This window comes from Mesoplodon bidens (assembly GCF_964165515.1).
Source record: "Mesoplodon bidens genome assembly, chromosome: X".
Taxonomy (NCBI): Eukaryota; Metazoa; Chordata; class Mammalia; order Artiodactyla; family Ziphiidae; genus Mesoplodon; species Mesoplodon bidens.
The window spans coordinates 38,032,819-38,050,958 of NC_138163.1; the positions used below are offsets into that span (position 1 = coordinate 38,032,819).

Below are 18,140 nucleotides of genomic sequence, written 5' to 3' on the forward strand. Positions count from 1 at the left end.
AACGGGAGGATCAGTTGAAATGGGGAAATCAGCAGAAAACTAGAAAGGGTGGGAGACGTGGGCTCTGAGATCCAGAAGCAGGGCTCCTTGGGGCCTCCACTCTTCTGCCTTGACCAGGGCATGGCTCTGCACTGGGCTGACCATGGACAAGTCTGGCTGGGAAGCTTCTGCATTGCCTGGAAGAAGCCAATATGGAAAGTATTGACACCAGCCCCTTCCCATCCCACCTCAGCCCCTCCTGGAGTTAAGAACTCATAAAACATAAGAGGGGAAGGAAATGTTTAAACATCTGGGAGCCTGTGGATTTAGGGCATTTGTCCTTCCCTTCTCTTGCTCCTATCTTATTTTGAGACTGGGAGTTCCTTCTAGGGAGGCATCTTTGGCCCTGGAGAACTCAAAGGGTGGATCCCAGAGGAGAGGTAGCAGAAAGTGTTGGCTTTGGCTTTGCTCAAACAAGACCTTCTTTTTCGATGATCCAATCCAGTTCTCCAGAAGGGATTAGGCAGGCATTCTGGGCAGAAGAACTGCCTCGGAGGGAAGATTGTGTCTTTGGCCAGCGTGTGCTCTATCTCATGAGAACCAGACAGTAGCAGATGAGGCACAGAAGGGCGAAGTCCAACAGAGCCAAGCAATCATTTTGGTTTTTTTTTTAATTGTTCTACTCCTATGTCTTTTTTTCTTCAGTGGTAAAATAGAACCTGTGTAAAGTCCTCAATGGCACGAGACTAACATCCGTACTGTAAAGGAGGTGAGATGTTGCTGAAGCTCTCGTGCCAGAGTCAGCTCAGTCAATATTGCTCATTGTCCTAGTCAATTTTACCAATTTTCCTGTCAAAGGGTTCATGCTGTGGGCCTTAGCTTTAGCCTATTGTTGAGAAACCATTTAATTGAAATAAAACGTGTAATTTGCTTTCATCAACTTTTTATCATGCCAAAGAAAACAGAGTAGGTAGTGTGCTCTGCTTTAAGCAAACTCAGTATATGAATGGATTGACACATAAAGTAGGGGCAGATTATTAGCAAAAAGTTTCAATACAATTAGTAACGACAAACTTTTCTGGTGCATTTTAAAACAATTACTTTAATCAGTTCACACCTGCCTCACTGTCACATACATAAGAGCTCGCTTTCTGAGTGCAGGTCTATTTCCTCGGAAGATCTTCTGGTCAAATGTATTACAATCAATAGGAACAAGAACAAAATAGATGTTCCGATCCCTTTCCGTTCTATTCAGCTTCCATCAAAAAGATACTGAAGTTATTTGGGCAATTCTTGCCCTAAAGTATGGGTAGAGTTGTGTTAGATACAAAGTGAAACAATAGGAAACATTTTTTAATGAACAACAAGCTTTCACAGAGACTGTCTATATCACATTGTTATTACAACATAGATGAGCTGAAACTTCTTTTGTACAGATTTAGAGGAAAGAAGACCCTAAAGAGACATCAAGCATATAGAGGTAGTTGAATAGCAATATGGGAAGAAAAAAAAAAGCATTATCTTAATTCCCCTTTCAGTTCATTACAGTGCAAGAGTAAAATGGCTGCTTAACAAACAACTGGAATTACAAACACAAAGACACATTTGCCACTGTTTAAATGGCTTGCTGGATATTTTAATCCTGGCATTACTGAGAACTGCATAAAATGACAACTAGTTTATCTAATAAGCCTACGATGCCACATTGAACTATTTGTTCTCCTTTGATTTTGTTGTTGTTTATTATTGTTGCTTTGACTATAGATAAATGTCAAGCAAGTTTTAAAATGATGCATAAGCTACAGTGTTGCTTTGTAAACTTTAAATGGCTACACAGTCACGAAGCAAAAGCTTTAAAATGACACCAGGAACAGAGATTACAGGCACTTCTCTCTCAAGGTTAATTTAGCTCATTTGAAAATACCCATTTGTAAGGGAAAATGTCTTCATTTCACCTCTGGATGTGCATAATCCAGATTATTAAATAGTCGAACAGTGGGAGTTATCATTCTAAGAGGAACCAAATGTGTACATTTTACTTGGCTCCTTTTCCTTCTTTCTGCACTCAGGAAAGGCCACAAATTGCAGCCCATGCAGCCGGCTGCTTCTCAGAACTGTCTTCTATCAAATCAAAACCTCATTCCTCAAGCCCAAGAATGGGCTGAAAATCTGTCCTTTTCCCTTATTTGGGCTGCCTTCTATTTGCATCTCGATTACATATCTCTGCTATGATTCTGCCTTAGGAAACGGAAATGGATGCAAAGTCAACATGTTGGGAACTCAAGGAATGAGTCCCTGAATAAAACTCCCATCTTGGGAATGGAGTTGGTGAGGGGAAACACAGCCCCCAGCGGGTTCCAGTCTATCAACAGTATGCGATCTATTGACAGTAAGAGACTTCTGAGTGCTGTGAACCAGCCTCAGAGCTCCACTGCTCCAACAGCCAGTCACAGGGGACTAATCTGAGCCCAGTCTGGCTCCACAGGCAGAACTGGAAGTGCCACATGTGCAGTGATTCCACGAGTCCCAGCATGCTGCGGCAGCAAGGGGCTAGAAGCAGTCGGCCTTCAGAAAAGGCAAATTGTTGACACAGTCAGTTCTCTACCCCACTGAGTAAGGAGCAAGCACTCTTTTCTCCAAGTTGTCTACAGAAAATTAGTTTTATCATTTTTCATTTTCTACATTTTGCTGGTTATTAGCTAGCAGCAATAATACAGTACGAAGCAGAAAGGCATAATGTCTGCTTGGTACCTAATATATATACACACATGTACATATATACACAAACACACTCATATATATATATATATATACACACACACACACACACACATCTATATACATCTACACACACACACACACACACACACAGAAAATAACCTACTAGGAAAAGACTAGGTAAATCACAATAAACAGGAAAATTAGTTGAATAAATGGCACTAACTACCAAGGGGGAAGTCTTGTCCTTCTGGCCTAGATTTAACTTTGTTTTTCCTGTATATACTCTTTATTCCCCAGCTTTGCAGCCAAATCAATTTACAAGCAGTGAAATAGTCATGTCCAGTTGATTACCCCATTCAAGTACATATCAAAGAAAGCCAAGGCTTAGCCTTGCACTTTGCCTCCCACCACTACTGAAACAAAAGCTTGCTGTAAAACATGTAAAACAGTCCAAATGTGTATCCAGGCCACTGAGAGAAAAGTGCAATTCCGCCTAGCCAAGCTACATTTGCTGGAGTTAGGTCCTCTCTTATCAATGTGAAATATTCTATGATGTGGAATTTTATACATTTTGGAGAGCAGGAAGTGATGAGCTGGTTATTCTAATGGGGCTTGAACTTAAGGCTTTCATTATATCAGAAATTCTAGACCTCCTAACAACACTAATTTTTAGCCCTCTTGAAAGAGGAAAAATTTGCTGGCATGGGATTCTCCCTTATCTCTGACCCTAATTTGTTTTCCAGTCTTTTCATTTTCCCAAACAGACTTGACCCCTAAAGGAATTACATGTAAACATTTCATCAAGTTATGGTCTGAAAATCAGAGGTGTGGATTCCACCAACCAAGTTTAAAGGAATTGGAAATGGGTATTGTGTGTAAAGGCAGGGCCAATGTAGTCCCCTGATGATATTCTGTATCTATGAATAATCTAATCATAGCTATTATTTGTTGAATGACTCCTATGTGCTAGGCACTATGCTAAGTGATGTATATATATTATCTCATGTAATGTTATAAGAACCCTACATGCAGTATTTATCCCCACCACTTGCTAGTTGACAAACTGGTGCTCAGAAAAAGTGAAATCACAAAAGTAACACATCTAGCAATCCAAGACACTTATGACCCTTTTCTTTGTTGCATTTACACTAGATAGTAGGAAATTACTGTCCTAGGACTGTTTTATGACCACATGGTTGTGCACCAGGTGGGAGAGGGAGCCTTTCATTTCCTCCTTCCTGAGCCTTGTAGAGTTTGCTTAGGCAGTAACCACGCCTATGCTTCCATTCTTTACCAGCCCAGTTGGGCTCCAAACATCAAACCTGGTAACCTAATGTTCTGACAACACAGTGTTCATTAAGAAAGTGCAGAAAAGGTTATTTGGTTTCTGCTTACATGAATCTCTTTTTTGTTGCCTGGATCATCTCATTCTCCCTTTTCTGTTTCTGGCCACAGGTGGTGATGGAAGAAGTCAAACTGATTACTTGAGGCATTAACCTCTAGTGGGAACAGAGTGGATGGGCTGTGTGTGAGTCTCGCACTGCAGCTGTCCAGAGTCACATGGGGGGAGGATAATTTGCGTGAAGGTAGGAACAACACGATTCACTTCTTCGCTGTCCTAATCTTTTCACTCTGTCATTATAACACTCCTGTTTTCAGGTTGTCCTGGCACTAAAGAAATCAAACTGGCACTAAGCAAGCTAAACAAGACCTCACTCTTACCCCCTTACCACTATTCTTCCCCTGTATTGAAATCTTTGGCCCATCTCAGTGAGGAGGAAAGACCGTGTTTAGATAAAATCATGGATTAATGGCTTCCTTTGAAAAGATTTAAAAACCAAAAAGATAGTTTGAGGGTTTCTCAAAGGGTTCTACCCTCTTTCCTGGCTTCTTTACACTTTTAATAATGAACTGTCCTTCATCAAGTGTTTGCACACATGCTAGCCAGGCCCTGATCCTCAGAACCCTGAGAAGAGGTGAGGTATGGAGGCTAGCTGGGCATGGCTGTGACACGCCAGACTGAAAACCATTACCTCTGAAGGGTTAAATATTATCCTGCTTAAAAGTCCCATTACTAACTGCCCTGGGGAGAAATTAAGATATAATTAGATTGCTGAAATAAATGCCTACAAGAGATTGTAATAAAAGACACTCCTCTAATTCATCTCTTGATTCCAAGAAAAGAATTCCTTAATCCTGGCTCTGTATGACACATAGAAAATGGATTACTTTTATTGTACCCTGGCTTATTCCACAACCTATGCCAAATCCCTTAAGTATTTTATATTGTTGGATTCAAATTGAAAGCAAAATAGAATCTGTAAGGATAGCTGATCTTGGCATGATTCTGAACTTCCTTTAAGCATCCAATTGGATAGATACAAAAATGGTTCAAGAACTGGGGTCAAATGTAGCAAAAACTGTTAAAGCAAAAATCGCACATTTCTAGTATTGTTACTTCCCCCTAGGTACATGGTAAACCACATCAATAAATAAAGCAGTATTTTTCAGTAATGCACACTTAAATAGTTACAAACATACATGTAGAAAAAAAGGATATGGTAGTGCAGAAAATAAATTATTAAAACAGAAGGAAGTATGAACATTATTTTACACAATGTTATATAAAATATGAACCATTTGGAATGACACCTCCAAAGTCAGTGAAATAATGCAGCAACATGATTAGTAACTGGGCATCACATTTCAACCACACAGTCATTCATCTATGAAAGACAGAAAATTAAAGCAAAATCACTTTAAACTTTGAGAAAATTTTATGTCAAAATCAAAAAAAATTTTTTTTTCTTCTGGGCTCTTAAACAACCTCTGCTGTGCATGTAGTTGTGCAGCATGTCAAGAGGCATCTTAAGAAAGAAAGTTTCAAACAGATCACATTCTTTTGGTCTTTCTACTTTGTTTCTTTCTGATCAATAGAAGGATAATGCCTCTGTTTGATACTTCCTTCTAAGATGTTATTGCAGTTAGGTATATTTACAAGACGACTCCCCCAAGGTGGTGAGGGGAGCATGGGAGCTCCTGTTCAGCAATCCACTCACTAGTTTTGGTTTCGGGATATAAAGGCCAGGATTCGCCGAATACCGTTCAGTCTATCCTTTAGGGACCTCATTGCTAGGAACGGGAGCTGAGCTCGGCTTTCCAATGGAAGAACCGCTAATGTCCACCAGCACCAGGCTGGGCCATTGGGGTTGATCTGCAAGAGAAATGCAATGGGTTCGTCTTATTCCTGCGGAAGTGATCCTAGCCTGTAGGCTTCCAAAGTTGCCAGGAAACATCCCAGGTGGAACTGCTTCCGTGTGTGGCAGGGACTGCTAATTACCCCCCATCTCTATTTCCCTTTATCTTAGCTGGGCATACAGCCACCCAGGGGTTGGGGGTGGGAAGGCTACGTTTCTCAGCCTCCCTTGCAGCTAGGTGAGGCCATAAGACAAAGTCCTGGCTAAGGAGATGTAAAGGGCAGTGATAAGTGTAACTTCTGGGCCATGCTCTGGGAAAGGGGCATGCACCCTCACTTTCCTCTTTCTCTCCCCTTCCCCTAGCTAGAACACAGACATGCTGATGATCAGCCTTCTTCAATCAGGAGGATGAGGGCAACACTCAAAGGATGGTAGAGCTTTGTCAGGAAGGAGCCTGGGTCTGAATGATCTCATGAAACAGGGATGCCCTAGCCCTCCATCTCTATGACTTACACTCTCTATCTAGTTTAAGCTACAGTTATTTTTGGTAGTGGTTAAAGCAAACACATCAATTTCCTAACAAATACACCATACCTTCTAGCCAGTGTGATTTTACAAGCTGAACTATCTACTACAGTCGGCCCTCCACACCCATGGATTCAACCAACTATGGATCAAAATTGGTTGGTTGAATCTGTAGATGCGAAACCTGCAGATGCAGAGGGCTGATTGTACTCATCGCACTACATAATTTTATAGAAGGGATTTTGGTATCCATGGGGCCTCCTAGAACCAAACCCCCATGGATACTGAGAGACAGCTACTCAGCCTCTTCCACCTCTTAGATTCTGTTTAGGCCCTTTGGCCTGATGCATAGAGCATATGGGTCTTCAGTTCTCATGACCCCTTAGGCTTTGCATGTCTCTTACTTCCATTTCCCTGTTTCTGGCTGAAGGCAACAGAGTCCACATATGCCAGGTCACTAAACAGGGCCATGGCTAGCTCCTCCCCTAAAACCAGAGCCTATGATTCACAGCCCCAAAGCAGAGCAATCCCACTTTGCAAAAATTCTAATTGGAAAACACAGTCACATAGAAATATATTCCATCCCAGGTTTCCTCTAATAAAGAGCTTTCCTATCCTACAGTGATCCTGCACCAAAATTCTGTTTGTCAGCAGCGTCCCAGGTACACATTGTAGACATTGGTGACTTATTTCCTACTAAGCTCCAAATGAGCTTTCTGCCCACACCCTTCAGAAGGTTGGCTTTAGGACTGCAGAGAACCACATTCTACACGCGGGATTGTTTGCTTCCAAACTGGTCACCTGATTCTCTCACAACCTTCACTGCCTCTTTGCTTCTCTGTGCCTCTAGCTCCATTTGGATTATTTTTGTCCCTCACCGCAGTCTGTAACGTGTTGTCTCTCCTATGATGAGTTCTGAATGTTAGATTCACATATCTTGAACTGTATTTCCCAGGATCATTAACAAAGATGTTTAAGCTGATGTTAATACATGTGGTGGTTCCTAAGAAACCTCCTGCAGAGGCTTAGAACATTCTTATGAATGGGACCACGGGGGCTACAGCATTGACTGGATCAAACTGGATGGGTTTTATTTTTTCTGCTGCTGCTGCTGCCAAAGCAACAGTCCTAATAAGAAATGAAATGAAACCCAAGATTTCCGCTTTGTGTGTCACTGAGCCCTTATGAATCACACAGTGGCACCTGTGTTTCCTCCTGTGGAAGATGCTGTTACCATTGCTGATCGCTATCTTCTGCCTGACTAGGGGAGAATGCTTTCCAGAAGGTGAAGGGGAACATTCAACTTGATCATGAGCCTTCTCAGAGCTCTGCCGTAGTCCTGAGTCACTGTGGCCCAGAGCCAGGAGCTGGATCATCTGGAAGCGATGGGCTTTCTCCCTCCAACATTCACGATGCCTTTGAATGGGGGCAGGAAAAGGAGCCACCTTTGTGGCCTGGAGAAAACAAGACACTGCAGCGCATTAGGGAGCAGACTGGTGTTTTACAGCCTCAGAACGCAAGAGGAAGAAGGGACTTTAGAGACCTCCTCGTCTACCTCCCTCATTTCAGAGATGGGCGAAAAAGTCAGAAAGGGGAAAGGACTTACCCGAGGTCACACAGCTGGAGAGGTAAGTGGGACCAGTTTTTTGGCATGGAAGTCAGAATATACATATTCTATTTTACTATTGTGATAAAGTCAGGAATGAGTACAGGGAAAGAATCAAGGAAGTTATGGAGGCGATTACGTAGGAACCAGGTCAGAATGTGGAAAGGTGATGGTGGGAAAATATTTGACTAGGATATCTCCAACCTTGTCCTAGAGAGAGTATTCCCTGATTTACACCAGGCACACAAAGCTTGGTGAAACTTAACTATCTCCACTTTCCTGGAGAGCTTCAGATCTGCAGCTTGGTCTCTCAAATGGACCTGTCCCTCCAGGAAATAGACTGATCCAGTAGAATCTAATGAACTCTTTTCTAGTATAACTCAGCCACGGGTAAATTTAAGGATTGGGTCAGTTGGCTCAGGAAAACTTGTTCATCCCTGATGAGGACAAGGGCAAGGGTCTAGACCTGCAGGGCTAAGCATGGAGGGACCTGGGGGTGAAAGGTTTCTGTGATCCTGCAGTTGGAACCCTGTAAGGTGGCTGGCCCTAGCTCCCCACTCCTTGCTCCTGAAGCCATCAGGGAGAGAGTTATGAAGCCTCCAGGAAGTGGCAGCCTTTGGTCTCAGCTCCCTAGGTACCCTTCTCTTAAGCCTGGCCTTCTGTGAATCTTGTCACCCTAACACATCATCATGGTGGGAATCTGGACTCACATGAAAGGTTCTTCTGTTGATGGTGCCTGTGTTCCCATCCTCTCACTTGACTAATCTCTTAAAACCTATCTTGGATCCAAGTTCCTACTGCTTTACTTCAGTTACTCCAATTCTGATTTGGGGTCCTTTTGTTCTTACCCATGATGCCTACTGCCCAGCCAAACAAGACCAATTTGGACCCATCTTCCTCTCTACACTAAATGTGCTGGGTGGAAACCACACACGTATCTAATCACAAACCCTAGGCTCTCTCATCTGGTGGGGGTGACTGATTACAAAGAGACATTTTTATATACCTGGGGATCAGCATCTTTCTCTGGCATTGGACCAAAATGATTGAGTATCCGATTCTTCAGAGATGATTTGAGTGAATGAAACCATGATGACGCTTGCTCATAGACACAGTTATGTAATCCTATGAGCTCAGCACAATCCTCTCCTTGAACCTGAAAGTATCAAAGTGGAAGTGAAGCATTCTGTATCTTCTCCCTCATGCCTAGAGCCCCTTTTGACACCTGCCTATTTGAGCATCCATCCTGTCATCCTACGGGAAGACTCGCCCTTCTGGCTTTCTCCTGTGTCGTGTGTGAAAGGCTCCTCGGCCAGAGGACGGACTGTGTGTAAATATTGCTGAGGGTGGAGGACAGAGAAAGGTTCAGCTGGTAAATGAGCTGAAACAGCCAGACGTATAGAAAACCAGCGATGCTGACTGGCCTGAGTGGAGGCGTGCTGTTAAACTAGGTTGTGCTTGTTCACGCCTCTCTCCTTTTCATGTTTTACATCTGCTTTCCCACTGCTCCCTGGGAAGAGAGGGAGCAGTGTCTGTGTCTCCGTATGTAACTTTATCTTCCAAGTCAAATACATTTATTCGTTGAGCAAATGTTTATTAATCTTGTACTATGTAGTGAATGTAAATATAAACGCTTATGGGATTATTTACCTCTTCTTCTACCCGTTAGTTCAGAAAACCAAGGATTAACTGGACATGTCATCTTTCTGCCTTATGGGATGATGGATTCTTGGGAAGGGCTCTTGGCCAGGTTGCACATTTAAAAATAGACATGTGCGTGTGAATCTACAATTATCTCAAAAGAAAAAGGTTTAAAATATAAATAAAGCGAAAAATAAAATACATATGTATAGATCCAGCTCCAGATCTTGGTATCCCTGGCAGAGACCTAACTCCTATGCTGAATGGGCCCCAGGGTTGGTCTGGCTTGGCATCTCTTATGCATGAATATAAATCAGCAACTAAGCAGGGAAAGCCCAGACAAGGGGCGCAATCACTGCCATTCCACAATCGAACAGCAACCTGGCAGCATTCAGCGTAGCAGCAGCAAATCGGTGAGAAATCCCAAGGCCCCCATCCATGCCCAGAAATCCTTTTGCAATCATCTTGGTCTGCCAAGCAACAGGGCTAGCTTGGCTTCAGGATTCTTGGCACTGGCCACCCTCACCTTTTGGTCTTCAATGTATTCGATGTCAGCTGTGTTGTAACCATCCCGCTGGCCCTGATGGAGGACCTTGAAGCGCCTCTTGCCTATGCTGTCGACCACCGAGCGGCCATCAGCAAAGAACTGAACATTTCTGATCTCTAGGATGCAGCCATATTCCGCAAACCTGTTTATGGGGAATGGACTCAAGAAAGTAAATTCTTGATGAGCTGTTTCCCCGGCCTGCGCACCTCCCCCCATTTTTATAACCCCATGTTGTGCCTTGAGGGACTTCTGCCTTCTTGCCTGTCCCAGGGTCTATAGCTGCAATAACACCACAGGCAGTGCCTGTGTGAGAAAAGATTTTAATGTGTAACTGCTACCATTTATTGTACTGTGCTCAGTACTTTATGTGCATTATTAACTCACCAATCCTCCCAACAAACCCAACGAGGTAGGCACTATTATTGTACCCACTTTACAGATAAGGAAACTGAGTCACCGAAGGTTCAGTAACTTGCCCAAAGTCAAACTTGCTACAAGGATGGAGCCAGAATATGAACCCAGGCAGCCTGACTCCAGGGACCACAGTCTTATAAAACACATTTTAGACTATATACCACCTGTTTAACAAAAGGTTGATCCTGGGGTTCCTTTAAACAGGCAGCCTCTCACACGGTAAACTAGGGGCCAGAGGGACCCTGATCCTTACAAATGCTCCTGGGAGGGCCCCAAAGTAAAACAAAAAACACTTTCCACCCAACCTCCCTTTACTTGCATAGCTCCTCACTTACCTTTTGACAGGATCTCCAAGGCACATGCCAAACTGTCGTGTGCCTGTCTCAATGCATCTACGAATCATCAGACGGTAACAAGGCTCAAAGATGTGCAGGGGACAAGGGACCGTGGGATATGCCATGGTACACACGAAAATAGGCACGTTCTTATTTAAGCTGTCAGGAAGAGCAAAGGATATGCATCTCATGGCATTGAAGCAGAACACAGAAAGGCTGGTCAAATTTCACCATGTGGTTCCCCCGCAGGAAGGCAAGGAGACATCAAGTTGAGGCTGATAAAAAATACTAAAATGCATCTGGTGCTGTGGGCTGAATCCCATTATCCAGTGCACAGGTTAGCCTAAGGGCTATGATTAAAATTGACATTCTACACATTCTAATTTGGGGAATGAAGTTCTCTAGTACCTTAACATTGTCGGTGATAGTTATACCTCATAGTTTTCTTTCTTTCTTTCATGCTCTCCACTCCAGAAAATCTCTCCAGGTGTCTTGCTGGCAGTATGGGGAAGGGTGGTAAAAGTGGACCCAGCTCTCCAGAGGAATGGTGGGAAAATCTCTGCAAGACCCCCGTGAACATCTCACATGTTTGCAAAGCCCCCAGAGGATCTGCATGGCAGGCCCAGCTGGGAGGAGGAGGGAGCAGTGGAGAGGCAAGAGTAATCTAGCCCAGTGATGCTCAAACGCTCCTGTGCATCAGAATCACCAGAGGCCCTTAAACCCAGACAACAGGCCACTGCACCCCCCCACCCAGAGACACTGGTGCAGTAGCTCTGAAATCGACACCTACGAGTCTGCCTCTCAACATGTGCCCACGAAGACTCAGACACGTGGCCTGATGGGGAACCACCAACCAGGCCAGCACCTCCTGGATCACTGTTCTTTTATTTGTCTAGTAAATCCAATACAGGGACATCTGAACATAACCTTACCGATAGACATATAAGATCATTTGCCCAAATCTCAAAAGGATTAAATTTAGGATTCCTTTAAAGAGAAATCCACCTAGTATATTCCAGTGTTTGTTAATCAGACATTAAATGGTATTTGAGAAGAGGGCCCAGAGAGACTCAAGGTGATCTTAAGAATCAGAAATAAAGATAAAGATGCCTTGAGTAGATCTAATATGTTAATGAGCAAAGAACGATTTCATTTCTGGCTCCCCAGCACAGCGTGTTATTCAAAGTGAGAGGCACAAGCAAACTGGTGGCAGTTTAGAAATGTTCTCTACAGGGTGAGCATAAAACCAGAACGGCTTTTGCCATCGGGAACTTTGCCCCCAGAATGCTGTGAGAATTCCACCAGGGGTGGGGAGATGGGGGGTCAGCAGTATGAGAGACAGAAATTAGTGATTTCCTCCTGCTTTTTCTGTTAGGTGAGTTGTTCTTCCGGCCAGGCAGAGAGCTTGGAGCCTTACTTCCTTCTCCACCCCTACTCTGTACCTCTCACAATAGCTGTGATGGAAGAGGAAGCGTAATAACAAGCAGCATTCTTACTATTGCTTTTATTAAGTGCTTACTATGCACTAGCTCATTTGACCTTCGTAACAAGTCCAAGTCTATTATTATCCCCAAGTTACAGATGAGGAGACTGAGGCCCAGAGATGTTAAGTGACTTGCCTAGGGTCATGAAGTATACTCACTTTGTGGCAAAACTGCATCATAAGCCCAGGTCTGGCTGATATCAGAGTTCTTAACCTCATAGAACCTCCTTATGTACCTGAAAACCGTCTTCTGGATACAGCTGACCCTTGAACAACATGGGGGTTAGGGGCGCCAACCCTCGGCCCAGTTGAAAATCAGCATATAACTTAGAGTCGCCCTCGGTATCCGAAGTTCCTCTGTATCCGCGGTTCTGCATTCGTGGATTCAACCAACCACGGATCGGAGAGTGTAGGACTATAGTATTTACTACTGGAAAAAATCCACGTGTAAGTGGAACCGCACAGTTCAAATCCATGTTGTTTAAGGGTCACCTGCACTTCATTAAGCCCCCCTGATTAAATTATTCCAATAATTTGTTATCCGTGATACCCAGTTACTAGTGCCAATATGTGATCTGGTCAGTGGTTTGGCTTAGGTTTCTTCAGTGGGTGCTGGTAAATGAACAACTGGCTTTCTGGGGATGGAGCGGGTAAGCCCTTGTTACAGCATTTGCCAATTTCTGTGGTGTAAATACTCTCACTGTGGCCAATTTCAAGCTACCAACGTGGTATCACTAAATGAGGAGCTGGGAGGGAATGTACACTTTCAGTTCTATGACCTGATATGAGTGAAACTGAAAACAGCAATGTGCATATGCATACTTAGAAAGTTCTTCCATTTCCTCTTCATAAAGCCTCCTTCGTTCCTTGAGTTCTTCTGGAAGGAATTTAGCTATTAGCTCTTCCATTATGACATTTTTACTGTATTTTCTTGATGCCAAGCACTATACGGGGAACAAGGCAATTAGATATTATGCAGAGTCATCAGAAAAACACAAAGCACTTCTGATGTAATCAGCAGAACAGTTAAATGACCCACATACTGGAGTAATTTAGACCCACACATTGGCAGCTGATAATATCATAATGTATATATTCTCTGGAGGTTAGAGTTTAGCTTAAAAAAACCCCACATGCAGTGAATTACTTTTATAATTAGAAAAATTATTTTAAAAAGGGAAAAAGACCTGCAATGGAGTTTTTAAAATGTCATAGCTTTCCTAAAACACTGAAATTGATTGAGATCATGTTCTTGTCAAGAAAGGGAGAAAATCCTTTCCTTTCCTTTTTCTGATTATTGCGTTTATAAGCTCCCAGAAATGGTCTCCATCTGGGATATGCTGAAAGTCCGTGGTCAAAAGGTTCAGGGAACTAAAAAGCAATTTTCAATTATTGATCCTTTCCTGCTGTGTCCCACTCCCAACCCCACCCCAATGCTTGGGCTTCGGGATATTTCAAGTCTATATATTATACATAGTTTTTTCTCCTCTAACTTTAGTTTTAAAAAGAAAAGCTATACTGGTGATTTCATTTGCCTATTTTTTTTTATTATACCGTCTAGGTATCACTGGATTTATGTTATAAAACCTGATTTCATAACCTAACTCGGGCTCAGTTGTCAATTGTCACTATTACTCTCCTCCCAAACACCCCTAGTCCGTGCATATCCAGGGATCTGTAAGGAGTGGGTGTTTGTGTGAACCAGACAATGGGAACGAAAACATCTGCAGAGAACTGCTGTCTATGGCAACTACCCACACAGACCCAGCAGGGGGAGCTCCTGAGTATAAAACGGCAGGCTTCAGACATTTTTTCCTTTCCCAGTACGGGCTACGTCTGCCTATTCCGCAGTGAACATGATCGGAATAAGATATTTCTCTCTCTGGAAAATGGTGCAAGTGTGACCCTGTGTGAAGACACAGAGAGAGATGGGAATATCTTCTAGCCCCTAAGTCCAGGACCTCACAGCCTCTGCCTCCACGATGCCTTTTCAGCCACTGCCATTGCCTGGCTGCAGGAAAACCGGCTGCTTTGCCCAGTCCCAGTCTTTGGGGAAAAGCAATGACTCAGGAGGTAGCCTCTCCAAGAAGGAGGTGACTCCTCCGCTGATGCTGAAACAAAAACCCAGTAAAGGTACATACTAAAATTTTAACGGTAGATTTTCCTTCTTTCTGTTAATCTGGATGTTGTAGTGTTACCACAACACCAGTGTATTATTGAAGTATAAGGACCATGGGCTTCTCACCTACAATCAGGACAGCAAATACCACCTCTTCACCTAGGCCAGATATGACACTGACCCTGCCCCCCAGCCCAATACACAGCCTCAGGGCTATCCTGGATGATTATTTCACTCCCTTCCCTTAATTTAAATGTTGGGGTGTTGGGAAAGCTTGACACATGACTCCTCTGGATCTACATTCACCTAGAGATAGTCTTGCATCATCTCCAACCTCTCCTCAGGGATGACAGGGGTCAAGGAACATTTATACTGATTGTAAAATATGGCACACAAGTCCCTGGGGTGGGGGGACAAGATGGATTCCCAGATCTGCTTGTGCTATAAAAAATTACAGCAAGTCCATTTGAAGGACAAAGGTGGCAGTTTGTGTGATTCATTTTAGAGAATCTGGAAGCCCCAGAGATTTTCCAGCTGACAAATGTCTGCTAATAAGTACAGTGGCAGCTGAGGAGTGGGGCAAGGACCACAATGAAGGTCTGTGAGGTTTTCCTGGGGACCTGGGAGTGATCTCTTCAAACCACAGAATAAACATTGATGATAAGGGGACATCGGAGCTCATCTAGTCCAAGCCCAGGGAGGACAAAAGATTCACCCAACATGACAGTGAATCAGCTGCCATGATGGGATTAGAACAAGGATCCATGTTTATCATCATTTTGATCTGTGCTTATCACCATTTTGATACTTTTGTTTCCAACACAAATTAATTTCACTACTGACAGTTCATAAAAAGCTAGATGTTGCCTCATTTCCCTGAAGGACTTTGTGGAGAGGGGAGGGGTGGCTCTAAGACAGGAGAAATAAATGGTCTGAGGGGGTGTTTTGCTCTAGCACAGTGCAGTGGCTTGGGATCCAATAGGATGCTGTCTTCGTACCCAATTCCCAGTAAGCTAACCCAATCAAGAAAGAAAGAACGTTTTACCTGTGAAAGACCATCTTTGCACAGTGGACACTTCGCATTGTGATCTAGGCATCTTTCAAGGCATTTTAAGCAAAAGGTGTGTCCACAAGGTGTTGTGACTGGCTCATAGAATAATCTGAAATTTAGGAATCAGAATGCAAGAAAACTGCAATCAGACCAAACATGAAAGACAGAGCTATTCAATGTTCAGGTTTTATAGTATTATTTGGGAAATTCTATGTGCGGGGGTGGGAGGGGGTTCTTTTTCCTTTTTTTAAAAAAACCCTGCTGTTGTTGCACTTCAGAAAAGCATTTGCTTTTTATTTCTGAGCTGGATTGAAATGCATCAAATTATGCATTCATTAAAATTTAGGACATAGCTAGATCATTTTGTAACATTAGTTCTAGTCAGTCTCTTCCAGGGCATCCACATTTTTTTCCCTGTCAGGTCCTAGAAAAATGAAGATGAATGCCCAGAGTGTCTTGAATAGATTCCATTCTAAAATACTTAGCCAACCTGTTCACCTGAATATATGTAAACACATAGATAAACAAACACACACTCCCATATTTAAGTACTTTATATCATATTACAGTGGGAAAAGACTAGGCTTATTTGCTAACCTTGATTCCATTTTTCACCTAAGCAATGTTTACAGCCTGAAGGATCTCAAAATTGCACCTGTAACAAACATAACTGCCTTTTATATGGATGGATCATTTTCCTAGGGACAACAGAGTAATATTATTAATGTGCTTACTGATGGATAGACAGACAGACACATACATATATACATGTGTATGTATACACGTACTTTAATTAGATCCTATTTTAATTGTTTTTCAGGAGCTGTCTATTTTTTCAAAGCAATCTGAGGATCTTTTAAAAAAGCTGTTCTGTACATTCAGAGATTCATGGATTTATTTTGCTTAAAGAAAGGCTCACCTGCAGCAGGACCATTGGATGGGGGCAGCTGAAGATGATGCTTCAGAAGCGGAGCTCGCACTCACCAAGAGGACAGAAAGAAGGGAAAGACGCCTGACCAGCCTATTTTGACCTCACAAGAGTGTTCAGTTGAGAGGAAGAGGCTGCAGGCTGCACAGCTCCCTCGTGTGGCCAGGAGGTGCACCAGCAGCCTGGCCCGCACAGCCAGGCTGAACAGAGGAATCAGAGCGTCAGAGCTGAAAAGTACTTGAGAAAAAAATCGAACCCACCAATCAGAAAGAAACTGAGATCCAGAGGGGATGAAGTGGCTGATCTAAGAGTACACAGCCAACTGTTGGCAGATGAAATGGAAAAAGAAAAGGTACACGACTTCCCCTTCCAGTAGTGTGCCTTTTCTGTTAGAACAGTGATTCTCAACCACTGCTGTGTGTGAGAACCACGTGTGTTGCTTTTTCTTTAAATAGCTTTAGAGATGTATTATTGACATAGATGTATAGACTGCACATACTTTAAGCGTGCAACTTGAGAAGTTCTGACACACGTACACACCTACGGGGCCACCTCCACAACCAAGATAATGAACATGCTTGTCACCCCCAAGTGTCTCCTTGTGCCCCTGAGTAAACCCTCCCTCTTGCTCCTGCCCAGACCACCGCCCTCCCACCATCACCTGGGGAACTTTAAAAAACTACAGAGGCCCAGGATCTCACCTACAGAGATGCAGATCAGTTGGTCCAGGGTAAGGACCAGGCATCAGGATTTGTCAAACTCCTGGGGTGGTTTTAATGTGTAGCCAGGGTTGGGAATCACTGTATTACACAATCCTACTAACCTCTGCATAGGCGAATCTACTCTATTGGTCTCCAAACCTAATTATCAGAGTCCCAGGCGGAACTTTAAAAACGCAGACGTGGCAAAGTCTCACTGGACAAAGTTTACAATTCAGGAGGTCAAGGGGAAGGGCGGAGGTTTGATATTTTTAACAAGCCAATGAAGGTCTGGACTAGGAGAGAGATTTTTCATATATTTACTGTTTTCTACTTTTTAAATGTTATCTACCTGTTTAAAAAGCAGTTAATTTGTTGAACCGAGTTAATAAATTTTAGTTACTAAATTGGTCAAAAAGTAAAATTAATTTTCAGAAAACCTCTTTGATGAAGGTCCTAACCAGTGTACTAAGGCAAGGAGAAAAAAAGTTTGAGGACTTAAAAGGGAAAAAACAAATCTGTTGTTATTCACAAATGGTATGTTGATGAACTTAGGAAATCTAAAAGAATCTATAGAATGATTATTAGAATTAATGAGAATTGATAGAATTAGCAAAGAAGCTAGAGAAGTACACACACACACACACACACCCCATTCAATTGTAGCTCTATATACCAGCAACAAGCATGAGAGAATACATTTTTGAAAAGATGACATTTACAATCGCTTTTGAAAATTGAGTGCCCAGGAATAAATCTAACAAAAGTTTATGAGACCTCTATTGAAAGAAACTGTAAACATTTCATTGAAAGAAAGTAAAGAAGACCAAACTAAGTCCCAATAAAAACCCAAATGGGTGATTTTACTGTTTGTTTTTGTGGAACTTGGCAAGTTG

General features: G+C 42.9%; 1 protein-coding gene across 3 annotated transcripts in view; it reads right to left on the reverse strand.

Moving 5' to 3' along the window:
* Positions 1-963: 963 nt before the first annotated feature.
* Positions 964-18,140, reverse strand: part of LONRF3 (LON peptidase N-terminal domain and ring finger 3) — a 37,747-nt gene continuing 20,570 nt past the window's right edge. For 2 of the 3 annotated variants that reach the window (XM_081222424.1, XM_081222425.1), the window contains 6 exons: positions 15,613-15,727; positions 13,271-13,392; positions 10,966-11,124; positions 10,196-10,358; positions 9,035-9,184; positions 964-5,914 (listed from right to left, as the gene is read on the reverse strand). In XM_081222424.1, coding sequence (XP_081078550.1) covers positions 5,759-5,914; positions 9,035-9,184; positions 10,196-10,358; positions 10,966-11,124; positions 13,271-13,392; positions 15,613-15,727 — 865 coding nt within the window. In that variant the 3' untranslated portion in view covers positions 964-5,758. Of the gene's footprint in view, positions 5,915-9,034; positions 9,185-10,195; positions 10,377-10,965; positions 11,125-13,270; positions 13,393-15,612; positions 15,728-18,140 lie in introns of all 3 variants that reach the window. The other variant, XM_081222423.1, reaches the window with a different exon arrangement.